This window comes from Leuresthes tenuis, unplaced genomic scaffold (assembly GCF_036924035.1).
Source record: "Leuresthes tenuis unplaced genomic scaffold, fLeuTen1.0.hap1 SCAF_2, whole genome shotgun sequence".
Lineage (NCBI taxonomy): Eukaryota > Metazoa > Chordata > Actinopteri > Atheriniformes > Atherinopsidae > Leuresthes > Leuresthes tenuis.
Genome location: NW_027325356.1, coordinates 3,718,332 through 3,744,054, shown reverse-complemented (window position 1 = coordinate 3,744,054; position 25,723 = coordinate 3,718,332). Strand labels below are relative to the sequence as shown.

General features: G+C 43.7%; 2 protein-coding genes across 3 annotated transcripts; one reads left to right on the top strand and one right to left on the bottom strand.

The window, feature by feature from the left end:
- Window positions 1–562: 562 nt before the first annotated feature.
- Window positions 563–12,417, top strand: LOC140301441 (casein kinase II subunit alpha'-like). The gene is made up of 13 exons (XM_072379882.1): window positions 563–823; window positions 2,086–2,462; window positions 2,558–2,669; window positions 2,810–2,911; window positions 3,034–3,084; window positions 3,259–3,318; window positions 7,628–7,711; window positions 8,682–8,792; window positions 8,875–8,976; window positions 9,610–9,710; window positions 11,190–11,338; window positions 11,466–11,553; window positions 12,020–12,417. Exons 2-12 carry the CDS (start codon window positions 2,356–2,358, stop codon window positions 11,537–11,539), a joined length of 1,053 nt encoding a protein of 350 aa, XP_072235983.1. The 5' UTR covers window positions 563–823; window positions 2,086–2,355; the 3' UTR covers window positions 11,540–11,553; window positions 12,020–12,417.
- Window positions 12,418–13,954: 1,537 nt separating this feature from the next.
- kiaa0895l lies at window positions 13,955–24,391 on the bottom strand. Of its 2 annotated transcripts, XR_011914913.1 has the most exons (8): window positions 24,218–24,391; window positions 21,705–22,427; window positions 21,479–21,622; window positions 20,047–20,179; window positions 19,437–19,742; window positions 19,191–19,288; window positions 16,790–18,428; window positions 13,955–15,966 (listed from the first exon to the last, which is right to left on the bottom strand). XR_011914913.1 is itself a non-coding variant. In XM_072379881.1 (7 exons), exons 2-7 carry the CDS (start codon window positions 22,401–22,403, stop codon window positions 18,267–18,269), a joined length of 1,542 nt encoding a protein of 513 aa, XP_072235982.1. In that variant the 5' UTR covers window positions 22,404–22,427; window positions 24,218–24,391; the 3' UTR covers window positions 13,955–18,266. The 2 variants fall into 2 exon arrangements, 1 of the variants encoding a protein (XP_072235982.1); XM_072379881.1 differs by having other exon boundaries at window positions 13,955–18,428.
- Window positions 24,392–25,723: the final 1,332 nt, after the last annotated feature.

The window sequence follows — 25,723 nt, the reverse complement described above, 5'->3', positions numbered from 1 at the left end:
ATAGATAAATACATAGAGGAGCACTCCATAACACCAGAAGAGAATAATTATGCTAACTTCATGATGTTTTCCAACAGGGACAAAGAAAAGAGCTTAGGAAAGGGCAATAAATCATTTTTTCGAGTATTTGACGAAACTTAACTAAACACAACTAGTTAATTTTGGGACTGTGAACTATGAACATGAACTATTTCAGTCTGAATATTTGTGAACTGACCTTCTTGGGTTCTTGCACAACACCCAGTGAAAACATTTGTAAAATACAACAATAAAAAGGCCCCAAAGTATTGAAGAATTAAATTTTTTTTTATCAAGTAGTAGCCTAATAATAATAATAATAATAATAATAATAATACAAGCATTGTATTGTATGTTGATACTTTATTTTTATATATATATATATATATATATATATATATATATATATATATATGTAACGCTAATAGCATTTCGGCTTCCATTTCCAGTTTAGACAGGGTCACATCTTTATGAACACAGGGTTGTAAATCATGTTCATGTTTATTTACTTACTCTAAATATCTTCTCCCGTTTCTGGTCGGTTCACTTCCGGGTGATGTTTACTGCAGAGGGAAGACCATCCTGGTTCTGTTAACGACCCGCTGCTGGATGTACCTCCACCACCACCACCCATCTGTCAGAACCATTTAGTCACGCATTCTGCGAGTATTTTACAATTTATCGATCACCTCGGACCTATTGGGGCCGCATTACTGCACGAATATCAAAGGACCGTTGGTGCTCGCGAGCTAACTACCGTTGATGACGGGCGGACTTCCTCCGAGCTCGAGCTTTCTACGACGAGGTTAGCCGGCTAACTTTAGCACCGCTATTGATTGGATTTAATCTAAAACGACGCTATTGATGCTTAATCCGCTTTATACATGTTGCTTTTACACAAACGTACGGGTTCACCTGGTGAAATTTTGTGTAATGCAGCTGCAGTGGGCCATATTTGAACGGCTTAATGCTAAGTAAGCTAGCCAGGTTACCGTTACTAGTTAGCCTAGTTAGCGTTAGATGAATGTACCGTAAGGGATGCTCACAAATCCCGAGAGAGTTTAGTGATGAAGAGCTGAAAGTTAACACCACTAATCTCTCGTAAATAAAAAGTATAGCCAGTAGTTTTGGGTGTGGCGGACTGTAAACTAGCTTTTGGGTCTACGAGAAACGGGTCGTGGGCTCAGAAGAACCTGGAGTCAGAATCGGAACAGGCAGTGATGGAGAGTTAAACGGGACGGCCAAAAGGATTCCCTTAAATAGGAAATGACACGAAGAGAGTCACAAAACCAGCAAAAATATATAAAACATAGTCCAGAATAACTCTAAAGAAATAAATCAGTATTAAAAAAATTATATGGATCTACAAAACGACCACAAAGACGCCAGATTGTATGAAATGATCATAAAAGAGGGAAAATAATTACGAGAATCTACAGAAATTTGTAATGTTAAAGAAAAATGGTCACAAAACGGGAATAACAGTCACCAAGAGAAACAAAATTAACCACAGGGGAGACAAAAATAGATAAATAATTAGCTCTTTTTAATGTTGGAAGTAATGCTTTACAAGTTTTGATCCTATCTCCAAATGAAAGGTTTATATGGATGGTGAGACTTGGTGGTTATTTATATCTGAATTACATGGTCATCGATGTATTCAGCTTTCTTATTGTGTCTGCAGTTTCTCATCTTTACCAGCAGAGAAAGTTTAGAAATGAGGATCCTTCCAAAAGTCCCGTCACGACCCGGTGTGCATTTACACAAAGTGAGGCACAAAACAAACACAAAGACCCTTCAGGTGGCCGGTTTTCTTTTGATCCTTCACACTGACCCGGATGTTCAGAATCAGTTGAACAAGTACAAGCTCACTGGCCTTATTTGCTCAAGATTAAACATTTAAATTGAAGGAAATATAGTGGAGCTTCTACAAATGGTAAACTGGTGTCAAATGGTTTAAAAAGTGTAAACTTTATTCTCATTTAAGCTTGGCAGTTCTTACCTGCTCAGGTGTTTGTTGGTTGGATATAAACTTCCAGGTGATGCTTCCCTCCTGTTTCCCTGCAGCTGGCGGTTCTTCATCCCACCCTGCCCAAAATCTTTCTCAGGGGCTTCACTCAGTCGGTCATCGTAGCTCTGTCAGTCTGCACAGCGGCTGCAACGGACCGGTCCGCCGCCTTTCCTCAGAGAGCACAAGCAGCCAAAGCCAATGGTAAGCACAGCGCAGGGATCCTAGAGCCTCAAAGTCTGCACAGCCGGTGCGCTGCCTTCGAGTATCGAGCCAACAAGCATTCAAAGGAAGGCGAAGGTCCCCGACACGGGGCCTCAAAGCTAGCGATGCCCGGATCGACGCCGGCCAGCAGCAAGGCTCGGGTGTACACCGACGTGAATACGCAGAAGAACAGGGAGTACTGGGACTACGACGCACACGTGCCAAACTGGAGGTACAGCTCAGCACTGCAGCTTCAACCCACTGTGGTCAGCGTGTTCAAATGTTTCGTTTTATTGGTGCTTATAAATGTTTCTCCGCTATTTTCAGCAATCAAGACAACTATCAGCTGGTGCGTAAACTCGGTAGAGGGAAGTACAGTGAAGTGTTTGAGGCCATAAATGTGACCAACAGTGAAAAAGTGGTGGTGAAAATCCTCAAGGTGAGACTGATGAATCCTCCGTGTGCTTCAGAGTTATTTTAGATATTCCTGCGTCCAGGTTTCAAAAGACGGATGTTCCCTATTTATTGTTTAATTTAGCTCTGCCCGACTGAATCTTTGCGACCTGTTTTCACTCTCAGCCTGTCAAGAAGAAGAAGATCAAGCGAGAAATCAAAATTCTTGAAAACCTGCGAGGAGGAACCAACATCATCCGCCTGGTGGACACGGTCAAAGACCCGGTGGTGAGTCAGAAACCTGCTGCTCTGCATGTCGGCATGTCAGCCTGGTTAATCCGGTCATGCTAATGATCTCCACCTTTCTGCTGTTGTCCTCGGTTAAGCTGTGTGTTGTCCTCTCTTTGCAGTCCAGAACACCAGCGCTTGTCTTTGAGTACATCAATAACACAGATTTTAAGGTACTTGAGTTTGGCCGGCATTACATGCAGAACTACCATTCACGCAAAGGCATTTATGACCATTATTAATAACATGCATAACCCTCCAGTTAGTGCTGTGTAGAAGCCTCTGTAACCATGTATCTGACTCCCTGAAATGATTTGTTTTACACATGTGTTCCATTTGGTCTACAGGAGCTTTATCAGAAGCTAACAGACTATGATATCCGTTTCTACATGTATGAGCTTCTTAAGGTAAGCTTCCTTTACCTTCACCGTGTTTTTGGTTGACATGAAGCTGAGTTAAAGTAAAGATGAGAAAGTAGAACGAACTCAGGAAGCAGAAACCACTGATTAATCATTTAATTTGATCTGTTTGGTAAAATGTATGATTGAATAAAGGCACAGGAAACCAGCTTTAATGTTATTAGTGGCTGTCGATGGGTTGCATTTATTAATCTGTGTGCTGCATCGTAGCTGAAGGCATTTTCACACCGTTTGGATGGAACTCGAGCTTCTGCCAGCTGACTGCCCCATAAAGAGCTCAGCGTCTCAGATCAGAAATGTATTGTGGCCCCGTTATTGTTCTCTAAACCACCAGCAACACTTTAAAGTCTATTCTGTGGGTAACTGTAGGCCCGAGAGAACCAGACAGCATGGATGAGCTTCTCTAAACCTTGTGATAAAAAGCTGATTTGGTTACAGCCTTGATGTGACTGTTTGAGTTCAAAGTTCAGAGATTTTTAACAGGTTTTAAACAGCCTAAAACTGGCCAGTTATAGGTGACACATGATGCTCTTTTTGACTGTTTGACACAATTTTCTGAGGTCTTATTGGGACGTATGAGACAGGCAGCACAGTGGCTCCTCTCTCAGCCCTGTTCTTAACACCTCTTTGTTTTGGGGGTCTTAGCAAGAGCTAAACCCTGAAACATGCTGATAATGTAACATTAACACACCGAGAGCGGTGCACAGTGTTCAATGTAGCAGCGAGAGTGAGGAGAGGACCGGTGTTGTGTTGGAAACACACCTTAAACACAGCTGCAGGTTGTTTGAGTCACAGAACGGAACCGTTCAACCAGAAAGCTTCAGCTAACAAAGTAATGTGGGAACAATAATGTTCATCTTTCAGAAAGGAACAGCAATAACTCCTCAGAAGTTGGTGTACGTCATCTTCGTTAGCTAAGCTGCTAGCGTTAGCTGCTAGCGTTAGCTCCTAGCTTTAGCTGTTAGCGTTAGCTGCTGCTAAAGGAAGAAGTAAATCAGTAAATAAACCATGAGGAGTTATTTCTGCATTAGCTAAGCTGTTAGCGTCAGCTGCTAGCTTTAGTTGCTAGCGTTAGCTGCTGCTAAAGGAAGAAATAAATCCATAAATAAACCATGAGGAGTTATTTCTCAGATGCTTCCATTTCCCTGCTCTGAAGTTCAGGCTCTGAGAGTTGGAACTGATCCTCTTTGTGGCTCAGTTCCTTCAGTCCAGCGTTGAACTGGACCAAGTTGTTAAAACAGTGGGATGAAAAGTGTTTGCTGCACATTCACAGTCTTTAGCTAACTCTGCTGGAACATTAGCCTCAGATATAGTTTATCCACTGGGCTCTTATATCCTCTGAGGCTGCTGCTGGATGGAAGATGCATGCTCCTCAGTGCAGCTGACAGCAGAACATTTCCACCTGAAGCTGGCTTCACCCGTCCAGCAGGGTGGATGTGAGTGGGCGGGGCTTAGCAGAGGAGGCGGAGCCAACTTAATTAGTGACGTACTTTAGAAATGATCATCAGAACGGCTCATTAAATGAGAAACTTTCAAACAAAGAGGAGCAAAAAATCCCAGGGTTGTGTCACCTTTTAAAGTTGCTCCCGTTGCCTGTAGCAACAGGTTCATCATCGGTGCTCTGAGGTCCAACACCTCTCCATCCCACAGGACCAGCGTGTCGCCACATTAACATACAGGTGACATAACGCTGCATCCTACAGACTGCAGCAGACAAAGAGAGTCAGCTCTACTGACCGGTTTAATGTGGGAGTTAGAAGACTAGTCCTGGTCCTGGTTTCTCACAGTCGAACCGGAGGCTAGATGGATACCATCAAGAGGAACTAAATCATTTGGTTTTTATAACCTCGGGTTTGCCTGAATTCAAGAGGAGAAAATTACAGCTAATCCAGGTCGTTATGTTGGAAATACTGTGACTTCAGTTAATAAACCTGATATATGAAAGCTGTGCTTATCAGAGACAGTTTTATAATTATCTGGGAGTTGGTTGTAGTTTCTGAATAAGTTGTAGCCAGAGGATAAACCCACTGATGCTGCCAGTGGAAAAGCATTTGATTGACTTGTTTTGGCAGGTTTAATCTTGCTTTAAGAACCTGTTTGGGCGCACTTATTGGAGTAAAAGCAAAACTCCACCACAAGCGGTGAGACACATGTCGTAAAAACAGTTTTAGAGGGTTTGTGATGAGCTTTATTTGATAATAGACGCATAAAAATGCAGATCACCGTTAGATCACCTTCTTTCACAGAAAAAGTGTAGTTTTTCAGGATGTTTTTACTGCTGTCTGTGGTTCAGTGTTGTTCTCTTTGGTTAAACACTGTTGATGATAAACACATTCGTCACCACTTCCTCCCACTCTTCAAACATGAGGCGGGCGCCTCCATCTTGCATCGCAGATGTAATTTGAAACCAGAGTGTGGGCCACAGTGACGCATGCACAGCGTTTTGAAATGTAGGTGAATTTAATTTGTAAACACGTCCCTGTCGTGTTGGTTTTTATCATCTCAAAGCAGTTTGTTAAGAAGGTTTAAACTCAACAGGACCTCTGAAGTAAAAGCTGTGAGATGTATTCATAAATGTTTTACTGTTACACGGTGACCTCTGATTCGCTCGACTGACCTCCACATGGAGCTCAGACTGATGCTACACGTTTTATTTTAGTAACTGGACCAGAAAAGCGCCTCTCAGCAGAGCGTCTGACTGTGTCCTCGATGTGGAACTGAAGAGTGGGAGGAAGTGGCTTTTTCAGCTGGTGTAAAGCTGCAAAACATCATGAATTATGTGCACATGGACACATGTTTATTTGATTGTGTTCTTATATCGTCAGTACGCTGCATTTAAGCACAACGGATGGATCCTGTTGTGGTTTACGAGCTTATTTATTCATTCATATATTTATTCATTTCCTTTGTTTATCCAGGAAACTCTCATGGAGATACAAGGCCTGTTCTCTCAGGGTAAAACAGAACTTCTACCCAGAAGTAAAACATAAAACAAGTATTCGTACAATCACTTTGACACAGGTCGATATGTGTCTTCCACATATGAAACAGCAACACGTTTTCTTTAAAAGGGAACTCCGGTATTTTTAAACCTTATTTCTGGCATGAAATGCGTTCATCTGCTCACTGAGAACAGTTTGGTGAAAGTCGGCGTCCTTCAGAAGATATTTAGATAACTGGAGATCCATATAACGGAGTGAACGGGGCTTAGAGGATGCAGCCTCTAAATAAGGCATTATCTGTCTTTATTTCACCAATACTTTAAGAAGAATGAATGAAGGAACGTGTGCTATAGCTCTGTTAGCTCATAGCTGCTGTTATGTGGCTACTTGCAGCTATAGGAGAGCTAACGGAGGGATTTCTGCACAGGCACTCTACTGGGACCACTTCATCCACACGCCCCCCTGCAGCACAGTTTATTCACTCCGTGCTCTGTGACAGTCGGCTAACTTCACACAGAGTTTGCTGCTGATAGTTTTGTGCAACATGGCAGGATATTTATCAGATTTTGATGACAACTTTGAGTAAGATGGACGTTCTTACCGGAGTGAATAAGCTGTGCTGCAGGGGGGCGTCGATGACATCATCCCAGTAGAAAAGTGTGTTGAAAGCCCTCTATAAGCCCCCCGATAGCCGCCAATAACAACAACACAGCAGCTATGAGCTAACAGAGCTATAGCACACGTTCATTCATTCATTCTTCTTAAAGTATTGGTGAAATAAAGACAGATAATGCCTTATTTAGAGGCTGCATCCTCTAAGCCCCGTTCACTCCGTTATATGGATCTCCAGTTATCTAAATATCTTTCGAAGGACGCCGACTTTCACCAAACTGTTCTCAGTGAGTAGATGAACGTATTTCATGCCAGAAATAAGGTTTAAAAATACTGGAGTTCCCCTTTAAAGTTAGCTGGTAAAACACCTTAAAAAGTAAGCTAATGTGTGGTTCGATGCCCAGGCTGCGTCCTGCAGCAGGACTTTTCATCAGTGTGTCGGTGCTTCACCTTTAAGTCTTAAAGAAGGGCTGCGTGAGTGTGACTTCCTGTCTCAAAGCGCTTTGAGTGATCAATAAGATCAGAAAAGTGCTTTATAAATGCAGCCTGTTCACCTTTTCCTTCTGCTGACTTTGTGCCGCCGACCAAAGTTAACGAGTGCGTCCACAACTGCTCGCCGTCAGCCTGTTTGACCCAATAAAGCTGAGCATAGACAGGGAACCAGGCGTTTCTGCACATCTGGATGGAGAAGCAGCTCTGCAGAGCAGATAATTAGCTGAATGAATCTGTGCTCTTCCTTTCAGGCTCTGGACTACTGTCACAGTATGGGCATCATGCACAGGGACGTGAAGCCCCACAACGTGATGATCGACCACCAGCTGAGGAAGGTGCTGCTCCTGCTTTTATGTGAATTCAGTTGTTTCCTGGCTCTGTAAAGCACTGATGTTAATGTTGCACCCTCTATTTCTTCTTATTAGTAATTGATCAAATGCTTCGGTGCTCTTCCCTCCATATCATGCACCGTAGTGTGCTTATAATTTCTCCTCCTGATTACCACAAAGTAGCTTTAAAGCTAATAAAAACGCCTCTGAATGGAGGCTAAAGCAGAAGATTTTTACCTGAAAAAGAGATCGTTGTGGTTTTGTTTTTGTTAAAGTATTCAACGATGAGGAGCTCGCTTCGAACGCCTTCCGGTTCTCCGCTGATCAGCATTTTCCTGATTTAAAAACCGGGTTTTGTTTTGTTTCTTTTATTACAAAAGTTCCCCAAACAGATAAACGCGTTCGAAGCTGTGATTTCTCCATATCTGCAGCCTAAAAGCGTCCGTGTCCTGTTCACAGGCTTTAATAAGTGCACGTGTCTCCTCTGCTGTGCACGCTGCAGATTAGCTCGTTGAGTGCTGATGCGTTAAAAAACAAAAAAAGGATGGAAATGCTGTTTGTTTGTAGCTTTAAATGAAGAAAATTCAGCTTTTTTAAAGGTTCTGACGTTAAATATCTGACGTTTCTGTGGGCAGTTTGGAGCCTTTTTCTGCAGACATGGATATAATTTCAGTAAAAACTACAATCTTCATTATTTGTGCTGTTTTTTTTGTTTTGTTTTAACACATTTGGACTTGAAAAGGCATCAAGATATGATCTGAAGGTGTTTCCCAGCTTATATCTCACGCCTGTAATCCACTTATGGGCAGACTTCTGTTTCTCAGTCACAGTATTTCTGTTTTTGGGTGGTTTGCTTTAGATGTGCAGGAAATAATGAGCGTTAGCTTCCAGCTGTTGGAACCCACAGAAAAAGGGTTGAACACTGAGCAGATTCGGCAAAGGAAACCCGATAAATGAGCGTTTTCTTGTGCCGCAGCTTCGTCTCATAGATTGGGGTTTGGCTGAATTTTACCACCCCGCTCAGGAATACAACGTCAGGGTGGCTTCGCGCTACTTCAAAGGCCCTGAGCTGCTCGTGGACTATCAGGTAATCGCAGATTTCTGCAGCACTCGGCCGTTTTAGCCTCTGAAAACATTCTGGATGTTTAATTCACCTGTTCTGTGTGCAGATGTACGACTACAGTTTGGACATGTGGAGTTTAGGCTGCATGTTGGCCAGCATGATCTTCCTTAAGGAGCCGTTTTTTCACGGCCAAGACAACTACGACCAGGTATGATCGGCACTAATTCCAAGCTTTCGTGGCTTTTAGCTCTGAATAAAGAGCATCCTCACCTATGAAACCTTTTCTTCTTGACATGAAATGCACTAAAGCCACATTAGTGTCTTTTTGAGCTCATTCCTCTTTGAGTTATTGTTTTAAGTGGCATTAAATCAAAGGTCCAGCAGCGTAACGCACCTCTACAGCGCCCCCCGGTGGACTTACTGTTGGTTTACATGTGAAGCAGCAGATGCTGATGTCTTTATCATAGAAATCATGGAGCTTTCTGAGTTATGAGACACATGTGTAGGAACTTAAATGTATAAATGCTGCAGCTTGTAATTAAGTCATTCTGATGTAAATTAGAAGACAGGAAAGGTTTTTACTCAGTTTATGTTTGACTCTGGTTCTGTGATGTTAACATGAGTTATTCAGCATTAAATAGAGGGATTAAAAATGGGTTGAAACCGGCTGCTGTAGAAAGGGGTTAATCTGGGTTTAAACACCTTTGGTGCCTCCTCTTTGTATAAATGGATAGGAACCCCCCCCCCCAGCTCAGCCCACTAACCATCTGCTGTTTCCTCCGGTTCAGAAATAATGTCTGATGGTTTGGACGCTGTTTTAACCCAAATTCATGCTCTCCAGCTGGTTCGAATCGCCAAGGTCCTCGGCACCGACGAGCTGTTCGGGTATCTGCACAAGTATCACATAGAACTGGACACCCGCTTCAAAGACCTGCTGGGACAGTGAGTATCAGCAGCGAGTCGCTCCGATTCACTCCAATCGGTGTCAGACGGGTTTCTGAGCGGGTCCAAACCAAATACCCAACAAAAATTCTCCTAATAAGCTGCAAATACCAAGACTAAGGCCCTATTAATACTCGGCAAATAACCAACAAATATTCTCCTAATAACCAGCAAATACCAAAACTAAAGCCCTCCTAATACATGACAAATATCCCGACTAATACCCAACAAAAATTCTCCTAATAACAAGCAAATACACGACAAATACCAAGACTAAAGCCCTACTAATACTCGACAAATATTCTCCTAATAACAAGCAAATACAAGACTAATGCCCTACTAATTCCCGACAAATACCCAACAAATATCCCGACTAATATCCAACAAATACATGACAAATACCAAGACTAATGCCCTACTAATCCTGACAAATACCAAGACTAATGCCCTACTAATACTCGACAAATATTCTCCTAATAACAAGCAAATACAAGACTAATGCCCTACTAATTCCCGACAAATACCCAACAAATATCCCGACTAATATCCAACAAATACATGACAAATACCAAGACTAATGTCTTACTAATCCTGACAAATACCAAGACTAATGCCCTACTAATCCTGAGAAATACCAAGACTAATGCCCTACTAATACTCGACAAATATCCAGACTAATGCCCAACAAATATTCTCTTAATAACCAGCAAATACACGACAAATACCAAGACTAAAGCCTTACTAATACTCGACAAATATCCAACAAATATTCGACTAATAAGCAGCAAATAACCAACAATTACCTGGAAACTTCTGTTAAATTAGGAATCTGATTATTTTCAGTATTAAAACGAGGGGTTGTGTTCGGTGCTGTTCTTTGATCCGGTGCAACACAGAATCCGACCAGAACCAGCCGCATCAACACGGGGTCACATTTATACGGAAGCCCGAAACTGCCATCATCCAAAATAAATCCAAATAAATTTAACATGTTCCAGTTAAAATGAAAACTTGACTTGATTGTTTTTGCATAAATGAATTTCTTATTTACTTTTTGCAGCATTTATTCATGTTTTTGTTTTTGGATGGTGGCAGTTTCAGTCCTCCGTACCTTTCCACCTGAGAGGAAACCAATGGGATTTTTAGCTGATTTTTAGCTGTTCATCGATCAGAACCAGAACACGTTGAAACAGAACTTTGAGCAGAATGACAGGATAAGATGCTGCCGACCAGACCCGACCCGACCCGACCTGACTTGACCTGACCTGACCTGACCTGACCTGACCTGACCTGACCTGACCCGACCCGACCCGACCCGACCCGACCCGACCCGACCCGACCTGCAGCGTTTGTTTTATTTTGCTGGGTTCTTTCAGTGTAACGAACTGATCAGAACGAGTCCAAACTTTAACCAAAATCCCCTCATTTATGTCTGTCGTGTACAAATCTGCACACTCGATGTTGTCCGTGTGCTTCCAGGCAAACACGGAAGCGCTGGGAGCAGTTCATCCAATCAGAGAACCAGCACCTGGTGAGTCCGGAGGCTCTGGACCTGCTGGACAAGCTGCTGCGCTACGACCACCAGCAGAGGCTGACGGCGGCCGAGGCCATGCGGCACCCATACTTCTGTGAGTACCACCTGAGCGCCGAGCTAATCTCGAGCTTCGACTCGCCGCTCGTGGACGAATGAGAGCGTTTCAGAGCCGTGTTTCCTGGTGTCGCCGCAGATAATCTGACGGTGTGTTTGTCCCTCAGATCCTGTGGTGAAGGAACAGGCGAACGCCAACACGGACGGCACAAAGGCAATAAGCAGCTCCAATGCAACATGATAACCGGACAGCAGGTAATTTACACTCATTCGGTGATTTAAACCTTTAAACTCGTGAAATAAACTTTACTTGTTACTATCTGCAGCTGCTGGTGCAGCTTTCAGGCTCTCAAAGCTTCTTATAGCTTTTACTGACCAGGATGCAGGTGCTGAATTAGCCTGTGGAGCCATTTCAGGATCATAAAGTTGGTTAAAAATTTAAACTACCGTCGCCTCACAGTCAGAGGGTTCCTGGTTCAAATCCCGGCTGGTTCCTCCCACATGCACATTAGCTTAATCTGACTCTAAACGTCTCTAATTCGTCTCTGTGTGACCCTGTGACAGCTGGGATAGGCCCCGCCCCCTGCCATCTGAAGCCCCGCCCCCTCCCATCTGATTGGTTCCTCTGAAAACTCTGAAAGTGCAGATAATTTTTATTTATTTTTCCACCCTGCAGATGTTTTATTTGACGGCTGACGGTTCCGTTTTGTTTCCCCTTCAGGAAAAATCTTTGTTACCTCAACTTGTGACCTTTTCGTGGCAGAAACCTCTGCCTCCACATCAACAGCCATACTGGAGCAAGATGTCAGTTTTTTGCAGCACAAACACGCACGGACGAAGCTTCTCCCACCAGGGCCCGGGTGAAATCAGCGCTGCTCGGTCTGAGTCTCAAACCAATCGGATCAGAACCTCCCCTCCGGGCCTCCCAACTCCCCGAATCTGTTTTTTCTCCTCACACAAAGTGACTGTTGTCGGCATCGAGCCGTGCGGTGGCTGAAAAAGACGATTGCAGTGACTGGAGATCCGGTTCCAGGTTTTAGCACTGAGTGACGTGGAGGCTCTTTTCTGCTATGATAGAACAAAACTATATTGAAAGAGAATAAATCATTTTTATTTAAAGGCTCGTGTCGGACTTTTCTTTGTCACCAGGTGGCGTCTGTAACTGCTGTAATGAGGAGAAAGGAGGTCTCTGTGGGAGCTCAGAGCAACAAAACAAACTTTTAGTGACTTCTATAGACTAAAGGAGCTCGTTTCCCAGCTGCAGATCCTCCATCCTCGTCTCTCTCTGTGAGGAGACGTTAGCGTAAAGGGAAGCACCCCGAGTGGACCGTTAAAACGTGCTGCTGACCACAGAAAATGACACAAATAAACTGAATTCTGCCTAAAAACACATCCTGTATGTTGTCACTGTCTCTTATGAGGGGGAAGACCTTTGAAAACATCCTGTTTCACAGCCTTCTGAGGTTCTTCCCACTGTTCTACGACTACAGATAAACACACAGACTGATTCATGTGCACACGCTGGTTTGTTTGTGAGCTTTTAATTGAAACAATCTTCTTCCTGGATCATTTCAGTACAAGTTACATCCAGATGATGCATCCGTCTCAGTCCCAGCGTCTCTTAGGGGACAAATCGAAGAATTAAGTTCAACTAAATGTGCTGCAACTGGATTAGTTTCACATGTAATTGTACTCAAACTCAAGCCTTGCTCTAAATAGAAATGACTGACTTGGTGTGATAAGATCTGATCTGTAAGAGGAATGTTTACCTGTTTAAAACTATCAGAAATAGTGTGATTACCCCCGAAAAAGGAGCTGGTAAATATGGACGTTTGAAGGTTTTATTTTTCTTGTAAACTACCAAAACTTTAGAGTAATTATACATTTCAACAAAGTTGTTACTCATCAGCTCTGTTAACGTGTTAACTAAATGGAGGACTGTCTCCGGGGTTAAAAGCAAGTTAAAAACTTGCTGAAGCAGGATTTCTACACATTTACTGTTAACAAACACTTACTGTAAGTGTTTAATTCGTAGATTTGAAAGCAGTGACGTGCACTGAGATGCAGCCGTTTGAAAATTAACGGTTAATATGTTGTAGATACTGCAGCTCAAGTATATCAGTGACCACCAAACTAGTGCAATTTAGTCCAGTTACACACTTACAGAGTCCAGTTACTCCCTCACCAGAAAGAAAATAAGTCATAAAACTGATATATCTTTACATTTTCACTGTGTTTTGTTCAGCTTTATTTTATCACAGATTCATAAAGTCCAAAAAAGGAAAATTGGTTGCATTAAACTCCTGAAACACCTTAAAACAGACTGCCCACAGAAGATGGAAGACGCCTTAATGATGCACTCCCTTAAAACAACCAGCAGGGGGCGACATCCCCTTTAGATGGTGTTTATTCTGATGTTTTAGTTTGTAGAAGCAAAAACAGAGAAAATCACTTGTTTTAACAGCTGAAAAGAGGTTTAAAAACACACAGAATTATCATTTAAAGTTATTTTCAGCTGTTAAATAAAATATTCGGGAACTTTTCCTCCAAAATAAACAAATAAACATCCTCTCAGAGCGGTGCTTCTGTGGACTCTCGGCTGTTTTTTTTCCGTGTTTGTGTTGCATCGTGAAACAGAAACAAACCACAGAGATCATTAAGTGTGAGTGCGTCTTCATTTTAATAAATAAACTGGAAATTCAACACATTTTCCAGAACATAAAACACTTGTGCAACATTGGTGCGTTACAAATAGGTGCATTCGTTGAGGAGAAACCGAGCCGAGGTCCAGGAGTCGGAAGATGAAACCGTGTTCAGATTTAAAATGCGATCTGCTTAAGGAGCTAAAATTGTAAACACAGCAGAATACGTCTCAAATACGGGTGAAACTTCATATCCAAGTGTTTAAAATGCATCACAGATGTAGAGTTTACTTTTTCATTGAGTGTTTTTAGGTTAAAAACTAGGACTCCCAGGCAGGTCGCCGTGGTCCATTTCAGCCCCCATCCTTTCTGCTCTGACCCGGTTCTTCCAGCCTGTCAGGGCCGGTTCTGCTCGGACAAAATTAATGCCCTGACTGACATCTGGAATTTTAGTGACAGTAAAAAGCAGCCTACAAACACAGACAGCTACAGCAGATGAGCCCTACACCCATCCAAGGCACGCCCCCAACACCTGGTTTCCTCCTCAGCCGGCGCCGGACGCCTGGCGAGGAGCGTCGAAGACCAGCTGAGCTTGGCTGCGTCACAAAAAAAGCCCTAAAAATATTAAAGATGCCACTTTGGCGCTTTATCTAACAGAGGGTCATAGTTCAGCATTTGTGTTTAGTGACCATATTACATTTTTAATTTAACTTCGGTCGAAGCGGCACTGAGGTGAGGAACAAGGTGGCGTTCGGTGAATTTCACATTCAAGTGGTACCCTGACTGTTGGCAAAGCCGTGCCCCCCCCACCCCAGCTCTGAATAGATAATACGAGTGGTAGTTAGCAACCAGTTAATTAAACTAACCATAGTGCCTAAAATAATCTTGGAAACACTGGACTGTCCTTCATGAAAGATGTAAATAATAAACGAGAAAATGCAAGCAGCTGATTATTTGTGACAATATCATCTTAAATTGTAATAAATATCACATTAGATACTTTAAAGCAACACTGGAGAAGTTTGTGAACATTGCACATTCTCAACCCTGCGTGTGCAGTTTTGATGACAGCGTTGTTCCAGCCCACAGCTGTAGGGGGAGCCATAGAGCAACAAATATTAGCTAAATTGTCTCATGTTGCTTTAAAGCTCCTTTCCTTGAATCTGACTCAATGCGTCTGTATCAGTCTGGTGTTAAAATCTTAAGATGACGCTCTCGACTGTGTCGGACGTGCTAACATAAACGTATCAATACGACACATTAGGCTATCTATAGGCTAGCTATAATAAATAAACAACAGCTCTGTTCAAACTTTCCTCCATGTTTTTACGTACGATAATTAGCTACAACGTAACATAAAGCATCGTGTTTTTGAGGCTGATATGAATCTTTCTGGAAGTTTCCAGGTTTTCCCACTCGGCGTGTTGCAGCTGTCCAAATTAACCCTCTAAAGTTAGACGACACCAAGATATTTAACTCGGACTGTTCGATAAGCGCTGCACAGCTGGCACAACGATATTTTTATTTGGATATGACACGATGTGAGAAAACTTGAATCTCCAGTCTCATGTAAACGAGGATTAACGTCTGATGCTGCTCCAACGGTTTAATGAAGCCATTAAAGGTATGAACGTCATTTATGAAAATGTTTCGGATTCTTTTGGCAGCACGACTGATTTTTCTGTACGAATGAACCCAAACTTGATATTTAAGGTCTTGTGTCCATGTGGTGCTTTTTTCTGAGCGCCACATTTTTTTGTCTAAAAGTGGGAGGCGACGGATAATGAAAAAAAAAAAAATCTTTGAACGTTTCTGAATGGATCCGATGTCTTCACGATCACTTCTGTCAGACAACCAGTCGTATGGGAGGAAAACGGTAGTGATGGGAACCAGGAAAACAGAAAATAACCTTGTTCTGGCCATTATTCGTCTATTCTGAGCGGGAGGCTACGAAATGTCCGATGGAAATGATCAGAACGAAGACAGAAAAGTCAGTTTATGGGAGCGAACATGTGAACATGCGCACCTCAGCTGTCAAAAACATGGAAAAATAACTTTAAACAAATAGCAAACTGGTAATACCGAGCATCAGAGCTGCGTTATCTTCTTTTTTACATTAAATCTCACACAGTAAGTCATTCAAATCTCAGCATTTAGCCCGACAACATAAAAAAATACGTAATCTTAACTGTATGTTAGTCCTGCACTTGGAGGCGTGTTCTAACTTTCCGTCCAATCAAAAACTTTGAGCTGTTGAAGAATGGTGGGCGGTGCCTAATCAGGCCACTGGGGCTGACCAATCAGCAGAGAGAATGTGCTGACCAATCAGCAAAGAGGGCTTTTTTCATCAGGGGGGATTCTCCCCGGATTTTTCTTTTTATAGGAAACGAGACGCTTTTTCTGAGCCATTTCATGAGGACTTGACAGTTTTTAATAATTACTCTCATCTTTCTTTGATCTCGTAATGTTTTCAGTTGAGATAAAAGCTTTTGAAAAGACAAAGGCGGTTACGTTTTTTAGTTCTGTTAACGTTTTAACTAAATGGAGGACTGTTTTTAAATTTTTTATGTACATTTGAGTTTAGACCATAGACCAAAAGACACCTGAACCATCCTGAAACTCTGGTTTCCAATCGTTTGTAAGCCTGCAGCAGCTGACAACAGAAGACAAACTGTCAGTTAACAGAGCACTCAAAGAGTTTGTCTCCGGGGTTAAAAGCAGCGGAAACTTCCTACAGCTGCAGATCCTGAAGCAGGGTTTCTACACATTTACTGTTAATAAACATAAAACAGCAGAGATTGCGCTGTCGTCTCGGACAGATCTCGTTTTACATCAAATACTCTGTGCACCTCAGCTGTCAAAAACATGGAAAAATAACTTGAAACAAATAGCAAACTGACGGATAATACCGAGCAAAATGGTAAAGCTGTTTATCATAAACAGCAGCTCAAGTTGAGTTCTTTTTTACATTAAGTCTCACACAGTAAGTGCTTCAAATCTCAGCATTTAGCCCGACAACATAAAAAAATACGTAATCTTAACTGTATGTTAGTCCTGCACTTGGGGGCGTGTTCTAACTTTCCGTCCAATCAAAAACTGAGCTGTTGGAGAACGGTGGGCGGTGCCTAATCAGGCCACTGGGGCTGACCAATCAGCAGAGAGAATGTGCTGACCAATCAGCAGAGAGAATGTGCTGACCAATCAGCAGAGAGGGCTTTTTTCATAAGGGGAATTCTCCCCGGATTTTTCTTTTTATAGGAAATAAGAGCTTTTTCTGAGCCATTTCATGAGGACTTGACAGTTTTTAATTATTCCTCTTCTCATCTTTCTTTGATCTCGTAATGTTTTCAGTTGAGATAAAAGCTTTTGAAAAGACAAAGGCGGTTGCGTTTTTGTCATTTTAACAATAACCAACACTTCTGCACCAGCTTACTGATAAAAAAGAAATGATTTCACGCCTGTTTGGGGAGCGAACAACCCATTTTTTTTTCCATATTTCAGACTCAGTAGGTTAGCATTAGCCGCCTTTTTAGTCTTTTCTCCTGCTACCTATTCAACATGACGACACCGGAGACCTTAATAAAGTAATTTAAGAAATGCTGAACTATTCCCTTCTCGTTGCAAAGGAAGGTTTGGTTGTTGCGCTGCGGGCGAGCTCGAAGACGGGTCGAATCACAGTAGCATATCGATACTGAAAGTCCACCAAGGACACTGTTAAGACAAAACTGCTGATTAACTTCCTTTTACCGCTGATATTTAAAATGCTCCCTGGGGGAAATTCAAACACATGACTGAGTCCGCTGGCACTTAATATTTTAAAGATTCATGGCCTCAGTAGCTGCTTCCCCTCGGGGGGGGGTTAAATGTAGTGTCCTTGGTGTCCTTTTTTAAAAAAAACAAACAATCTAAGGCATAAAACGACACAGTCTAAAAAATAAGGTATAAAGCTAATACCAGAGACATTCAGTTTGTTCTCGCCAAGTAAAAAAAACTTAAATAAGTGCATAAATAAAGCTTGTGATTATGAGTGTTTAAATCTGATTATGTGTGAGTGTACATACATAATGTTGGTTATATAGAGAGACGATATTGAGGTAATTTCATAGAGGGGGCGCAGCTGAGCTCTGTGAAAAAGCATCACAAACATGCATCGGACAGGTGAAATCGTAGATAGAGGTGTTAGTGTACGTCCCTTTTTCACCGTTCAAGTTTTATAAAACATAAAAAAACCAACCTATTTGCTCAAATAAAGCATGAATAATACTGGATATTTGAAGTGATGATCATGATGCAGTCTGTACCAGCGTCCTGATCAGGACGGCACGCTCAGGGAAGCAGCTGCTCCAGCGCCGAATCGTCCAGCTCGTTCACAGCGACGATGTGGTCCAGATGCTGCAGGTACCGCACCTGGTCGCGCATGAAGTGCGGGATTCTGGTTCGGGGGAGCGCCGCGAGATGGCGTAGCCTCTCCACGTCCTCATAAGACACCTTGTGGAAGAGAGTAAAGTGCAGCTTAGTGAAAAAGTCTTGAACCAGAACTCATTTCTTTACATTTCCCTCCAGGCAGACTTTCTCGTAAACTTTTAAAAGGTGAATTATTCTGTAAAAATCCCTTCTTCCTGTTCCTGGGAGCATATATATAGTCACCAGCAGGTGTAAAACTCCCAGAAAATCACAACCCTGGGATTAATTTTAGTTCCCCTTCAATTGAAAGTCACTCCTAAAGTGTAGTTTATGCTTCTCCGTCATTTTGACGTTGCTACGGCGACGTGGACCTCTAAAAAATTCTAACTACACATGTTGACGCCGACTGTAAAGCGCTGTGATTGGTCCGCTCAGAACGTAATTTTCGGCAGTTGCTTTTTCCGGTCTTAATAAGCTCGTCAAATCGGCCCGTTGACATTATTGAAAGCATTGAAAGTGCATTTGTTCATCCAGGTAACTCAGTGGGTGAACCAGTGTTGTAAATTCACCCGTTCAGCCTCGAGCGGTCGCACAGACCACCTCCGCAAACGTCTTCTCTGCTGCCTTCAACATTTGCAATATAAGCACTGAAGAAAATGCAAGGATTCGGCAATAACCCCTGATAATAACCCCTGAAACCACACAAACACACGGCCCCCTAGTGGCATGGCGGTGAATTGCAGAGCAACGCGTTACCTCACTTTATGAGTCCCAAACGTCACTTTAAACCCTCATTTAATCCGCCGCCGGTGATTAAAGTTTGCATTTTCAGGCGTCGATGCCCACCTTTCCCAAAGAAGTCAACATCTTAAAGTCGATGGTCCTTCGATGGCGAAGAATCCGCAGAATGCCGTCCAGATAAACCTGATCTTTGCTGAAGCAGCCTGAGACAGAAACACACAAAGGATGAGATCATGAACAGGCGCCATGACACCAATACCCCTTTTCTGTGATCATTTAGAACAGATTTAGACAATGAATGCTCAGTAAGTGTGCACGTGCACGTGCACGTGTGTGCGTGCGTGTGTTCACCGGGCTGCGAGGTGTCCGTCTGTCCCCTCTTGGCTCGCAGGCAGTACTCCCAGCGGACGTCCGGGTCTTGGACGAAGCGTGCGATGTGGCTGAAGAGCCGGCTGAAGCTCATGCTGTTGGCGTGGTACACCGTGTAGTACAGCAGGGCGGCACGCCACAGGTAGGGCTGTTTCCGTAGCAACACGCTGTGGAGGCTGGCTAGGCCCTCCTCCGTGGGATTGGCCGGTTTCAGGCCGAACTGCTTCCTGCCCTCTGTGGTGGCCCACGGCTGCAGGTTATTGTTCACACCTCGCAGGTAATGTGTGCCTGAGGAGACGCAGAACATCATTCAGAGAGGCTGATCACGCCACTTTTTCCAAAAGAAAGTAGTCCCTCGGTAGAGGGCTTTTGAATCAGACTGTTTGACACCGGGGAGAATAAGAAAACCTGTTTTTCTCCTGTTAAGCAGCTGAAGCAAAGCTTCAAACCCAAAACACAAGAAGGTGTGTTTTATTTACAATCCTCTACTTACTTCATCCATAAAACTGTGACACAGGCCACGCTTCACCGTTAAACTGCTTATCGGTGAAGGGAAATACTCCCAAAAATCTGTGTGCAAGCTGCATCGTACCGATCTCGTGCCTCAGCATCCCCTCCAGCCAGTGCTGCCGAGCCCCGGCCAGGTTGATGGTCAGAGTAGGACGGCAGCTCTCCACCACCATGACCGCCTGAGACAGCAGCTCCTCAGACAGACGCACCACAACCTGAGGACACAAACGCCTGCTGACTCATCGATCTGCATACGCTGGAAATGCTTTTATTTTATATATAATAAAACTTTATAACATAGTTGACCGTAAATATAATTCTTATCTCGTCTTATATTAACAGTCTTGCCCTGTTCATCGGCGCAGTCAGACCTTTTTGCCGTTTATTTATTGATGGCGTGTTCATAAAGATCATCGTTTATTACAGCCCAGCTTTAGCTGTGGGACAGATGGCCTCACATTTGACTCTAGAATACTTTGGTATCCAGAGGAGTTCATGGTGGACTCAATGACTGCAAGGTGCCCAGGTCCTGTGGCTGCAGAACCAGCCCAGATCATCAGCCCTCCACCACCGTGCTTGACAGCTGGTATGAGGTGTTTGTGCTGATATGCTGTGTTTGGTTTCCTCCAAACGTGCTGCTGTGCATTAGGACCAAACATCTCCACTTTGCTCTGGTCTGTCCAAAGGACATTGTTCCAGAAGTCTTGAGCTTTGTTCAGATGCAGCTTTGCAAACCTAAGCTGTGCTGCCATGTTCCTTTTAGAGAGAAGAGGCTTTCTCCTGCAGCCCTTCCAAACAAGCCATCCTTGTTCAGTCTTTTTCTAACTGTGCTGTCATGACCTTTAACCTTTAACATGCTAACTGAGGCCTGTAGAGTCTGAGATGTAGCTTTGGGCTTCTTCACCTTGGGGTGACCTTTAACCTTTAACATGCTAACTGAGGCCTGTAGAGTCTGAGATGTAGCTCTGGGCTTCTTCACCTTGGGGTGAACTTGCTGGGACGTCCACTCCTGGGAAGATTGACAGCTGTCCTGAATGTTTTCCACTTGTGAATAATCTTTCTCTCTGTAGAATGATGGACTCCAGATAGTTTGGAAATGGCCTTATAACCCTTCCCAGACTGATGGGCAGCAACAGCTGCTTCTCTAAGATCTTTGCTGATGTCTTTCCTCCTTGGCATCGTGTTAAACTGACAGAACTCCTGCTTTTATAGAGCTGCTCACACTGACTGATTATCTATTAATCAATTTATTTGATTAATGGCATCTTGCTGCTACTTAATTCCTATGAAAGCAGTTAGAGTCGACTTACTTTCTCAAATCAACAACGTCACAGAGTTATACATCATGTGTTGTTCATCTGAGGCTGTATTTACCTCATTTTAAGACCTGGAGACCTGGTCCTCTGTGATTGTTTTATTCGTCCCGATATCTAAAACCTGAGTGTACTTTATTTTTCACTCTATAAATAAATAAGCCTTGACACTGAGGTGAAAAGGCCCTTCCCTGCACTCACCTCCCCAACACAGCCCTCCTTCTGCAGGTATTTGCGTACGGCAGCCCAGACTTGACTCTTCGGCAGCACGCTGCCACCCGTCACCTCCTCGAAGCTTTCATAAGAGCCGAACCTCCTCAGCACGCACTCCATGATTCCAACCGCCTGCAGTTGAGCACAAACATCATCATTATCATCATCACCATGTGACTCGGGCTGCTTTGTGAGGCGTTCCACGCCGACGCACCTGCTCCAGGAAGAGGCCCGAACCCTCCCTGTACTTGTCCAGCACGCTCCTCGGCTCTGGCTGCGAGTACTCAAACTGAGGCTCGTACTTATAGTCGGACTGGAAGAAGGTCCGCTTCTCCTGCTCCAGGTTCAGAGGTCTGAGAGCGACGAGCAGACAGGGCCGGGCTGGCGTGGGGAGCGTCGTGCCCGCCGTTCCTTTAGCTATGTGAGGCAGGGAGGTGGCGGGCCGCATTTGCCCCTTTCGCAGCCCCAGCGGGTAGTTGACGGAGCAGGTGCTCTCGCTGCGCCGCATCCAGCCGCCCGCTCCCAGGCTGGGGCTGGTCAGGCTGCGGGTCGGGGGCGACGGGGCAGCCGAGCCGCTGCGCCAAGGAGGCTGCAGGATCCTCCGGTCCGCCACGTGCTCCTGAGACCCTCGCAGGCGCTGGGGCGCCACCTCCAAACTGAGGGGACGGCGGAGCGGCGGCCTGGGCGCAGCCCCACATTTTGATGATAACGACCTCCTCTCTGCCGCCTGGCTGCTGCCCGCCTGGCTCGGGAGGCCGTTGTGGGACGCCTTCTCCTTCTTTTTGGCTGGTGGCCTGGCCTTTGCAGCGGAGCTGATGGTGGTTTTGGGCAGATCCCCTCGAACATCTGGCTCCACCAGCTCTGTGACACCCTCAACCTGATCCATGAAGACTTCACCTGAGTCCAACACCATCACCACAGCTGCTGCGACCTCGCACTGTGGACAGAACACAAGGATTCGTGCTATATCACTTCCTCACAATAAGAGTCACGGCAAGAATAACCGGTTTGTTGCTACAACCACCATAAATACTTCATAAACACTTACAGCAAATAAAAAACTGTTTCATGGAAAAAAATTAGAAATAGTTGATTTACTGAAACGTGTGAAAACATTAATATTAATTCATTTTATAAGTGAAGATAAGTTTGTACAATTCTCAGTAGCTTTAAAGTGAATATTTGATCTGGATGTACATCTCCGGCTTGGTCCAACACAGCCCTAAGAGATCAAGATTAAGATCAGATTTATTGTCATTGTCCTCTGCTTTTAACTCATCCAGATTAACACACACATGCACATTCACAGCACCCGGGGAGCATGGCCGTATGATGTCTTGCTTCAAGGGCACCTCGGCCTTGAAAAGTGGACAGACACCCCTCCAGCTGTCAGTTTCACCCATCTTTTTGAGAGGCGATAGTGGGAATTGAACCGCTAACTTATTGGACGACCCACTGAGCCACGGCCGCCCCTGAACCCTCTCAGACAAGCTTCCTGTCATTTCTTTAAGGAGTCTTCAGGAATAGTTCTCCAGGCTTCTTGAAGGACATCCCAAAGCTCTTCTTTGGATGTGGGCTGCCTTTTGTTCTGTTCTCTGTCAGATGATCCCACACTGCTTCAATAATGTTGAGGTCCGGGCTCTGGGGAGGATTCATCCCTCCATAAGACCTGTTGCCACTGATTTTCAGTCCACTTCTTGTGTCATTTGGCACAGCTCAGCCTTTTCTCCCTGTTTCCCTTCCTTAAGAACGGCTTCTTGACAGCCACCCTTCCATGGAGACCATTTCTGATGAGGCTTGGGCCAACAGTAGATGGATCAGCTGAAGGTCCAGATGCATCTCTCAGGTCCTGTCAGGTCACAGCTGGATTTTTTCCTCTTTCTTAAGGACATCACTTTCAGATCCTGTTCATCTGCTGTAGATAGTTTTTTAGGCCTGACACTTCTTCTTTTGTCCTCCACTTGTCCAGTTTCCTCAAATGTTTTAAGGACACACTGCACACCATGCTGAGATATGCCAAGTTTTCAGCTAATAGCTCTTTGGGAATCACCTTGTTGCTGCAGAAATCCTATTTTCTGTCTGTCAAACTGTGTTTTCTTTGCTGTTTTTCATAGATGCAGCTAAAGAAATGGGAACAAATGTCTTTGTGGCAGGCTGCTGGTAACAAAGTGCCTAAAGATCCAGTTTAAAATGGCTTCTTTGCTAAGTTGTCTGTTCTGTGTCGACACAACACTGGTTCATCCCTTGAGTTAGGAGCCTTTTTTCTGCCCGAATGGTTCACAGGTCAGAGTTAAGTGGCTTAACAAAGAAAAAACACATCAGGTACAAGAACTGGGCTGAAAATGAGTGAAAATTGAGAAATATTGCGCAGACCACTTTAAAAGATTACAAGAAAGTCTGACTGTTTCGAAGGAAAATACATGTAAATAAGGCTGGATCAGGACTTTTGCCTGACTGGGTGACAGCAGGTGAGACAGGTGTGAATTCTAAATAAAGAGGAGACAGATTACAGGAGCTGCACCTTCCATGACAACAACAAAGCTCCAAGAAACAAAAAAGAACTTAACAACAACAGTTTATCTTTAAATTAAAAAAAGAAGCAGCCAACAGAAGTTCCACCGCTTCGTTTTTTTCCAGAAGAGGACAAAACAAATCACTTCCCCACCAACGTTTCCTGTTGGGAGCCTTTAACTCCGCAAACCGCCAACAACTCACATAAACACTCACCGGGGAGTCAGTCCCGGGTCTTCTGCGGATGATAACTGGCTTTCGGCCGCTTCATTCGCTCATCTTTGCGGGGCTCCACACACCGGAGCCGGGCTGTGTTTTCTTTCAACGGAGATGGTAATTAAAAAATAACGGTTCAGGGAGGAGCGGGGCCTGAGGCAGGCTGCCAGAGCCGGCCAGGAAGCGGCGGTTGAGTTGGAAGATATGACGCAATACGCAATGGACGACGCAGCGCCTGCGTCAGTACGTACAGGAGTAGGCGGAAAGTACGGTGGCCCTGAGGTGTCAGACAACTAATTACAGAACGTATGCAAACAACCTCAAAACAAAACAGCAGCAACAAATAAACACAACAATATGTCAAAACAAGCAAAATAAACGAATAAACGGATAAAATAGATTTATATTTTTTAACTTTTTAAAGGAAAAAAAAGAAAGAAAAAGCCCAACAGTTTCATAAAAAAAAGTGACATGTACTCCAACATCTGCTTGGAGAGCAGCTCCAGTGTCATAGAGGCAGCAAAATATGTCAGTACATGTCACAGCCTGAGAGAGACACAACAAGAAAACAGCCTCCTAATAACACGCTGCCTGTTTGGTGTAGAAAATAGTTCATGTATTTCTATCTACCTATTTAAAATTAAATGTATCTAATGTAAATAATATGTAATTGTATTAATATATAATGTAAAATTATATCATAATTGAATAAGTATATGTTTCAGCTTTCGGCAACAATGGTTACCATTCATGCCAGTAAAGTAAATTTAAATATATATATCTGTATATATATAGATATATATACAGATATATATACCCTACTTTTTAATAAATATATATCCACCCACCCAACAGTTATGGATGGTGACATTTGCCTGGTTCAGCCTCCGACTGAAACAATTGTAAACCCTGCAGCTGTAAGTATTCTAAACTCTTAAGACTCTAAAGTCTTAATATTATGTTTAGCTACTGGCTCTACCCATTCACATTCCTTTACATTCTTGAGTGGTCATTAATTTGTACGGCATGGTTTTGCTCTCCTCTAATAATTGCAATATTAGGGAGAACAACACATGCCCTCTCTGGTGTGATCCTGAGCTTACGCAGGCACTGGAACTGGGATTTGAGTATGCCTGTGGCCATCTCGACCCGGGCTCTGGTCCTGTTGTGGGCCGCATTAAAACGTTGGCTCAGGGTCAGAGTAAGGGGTCAACAGAGAGGGCTGGCATGGATAGCCTCGACCCCCCCCCCCCAGCAGGTAGCCATCAAACTCTCCTGTAATTATAGAGGACACATTTAAGTGCATTTAAGAAGGGTGACATAGAACATCTGTACAAAGCTTTAGCTTCCTCATCACATGCAAATCTGTTGCTCAGACTTCACTCCCGATATATCCAGGATTCATGCACAGAGCCAGGCCATTTGGCTCCTACATTTGTGATGATTTAAACTGCATCACAAATGATCTTCGTAGTGCAGAGAATGACATGAGTTAGTTGTATTGTA

Excerpts from the sequence above, each read along its gene's own strand:
- LOC140301441 (XM_072379882.1), top strand. The coding sequence starts at position 2,356 with ATGCCCGGATCGACGCCGGCCAGCAGCAAGGCTCGGGTGTACACCGAC. Across the intron at positions 2,912-3,033 it reads ACACGGTCAAAGACCCGGTG|TCCAGAACACCAGCGCTTGT; the intron begins GTGAGTCAGAAA and ends CTCTCTTTGCAG. Across the intron at positions 7,712-8,681 it reads TCGACCACCAGCTGAGGAAG|CTTCGTCTCATAGATTGGGG; the intron begins GTGCTGCTCCTG and ends CTTGTGCCGCAG.
- kiaa0895l (XM_072379881.1), bottom strand. The coding sequence starts at position 22,403 with ATGGTGTTGGACTCAGGTGAAGTCTTCATGGATCAGGTTGAGGGTGTC. Across the intron at positions 19,743-20,046 it reads GATGCTGAGGCACGAGATCG|GCACACATTACCTGCGAGGT; the intron begins GTACGATGCAGC and ends GCGTCTCCTCAG. Across the intron at positions 18,429-19,190 it reads TGTTGACTTCTTTGGGAAAG|GTGTCTTATGAGGACGTGGA; the intron begins GTGGGCATCGAC and ends CTCTTCCACAAG.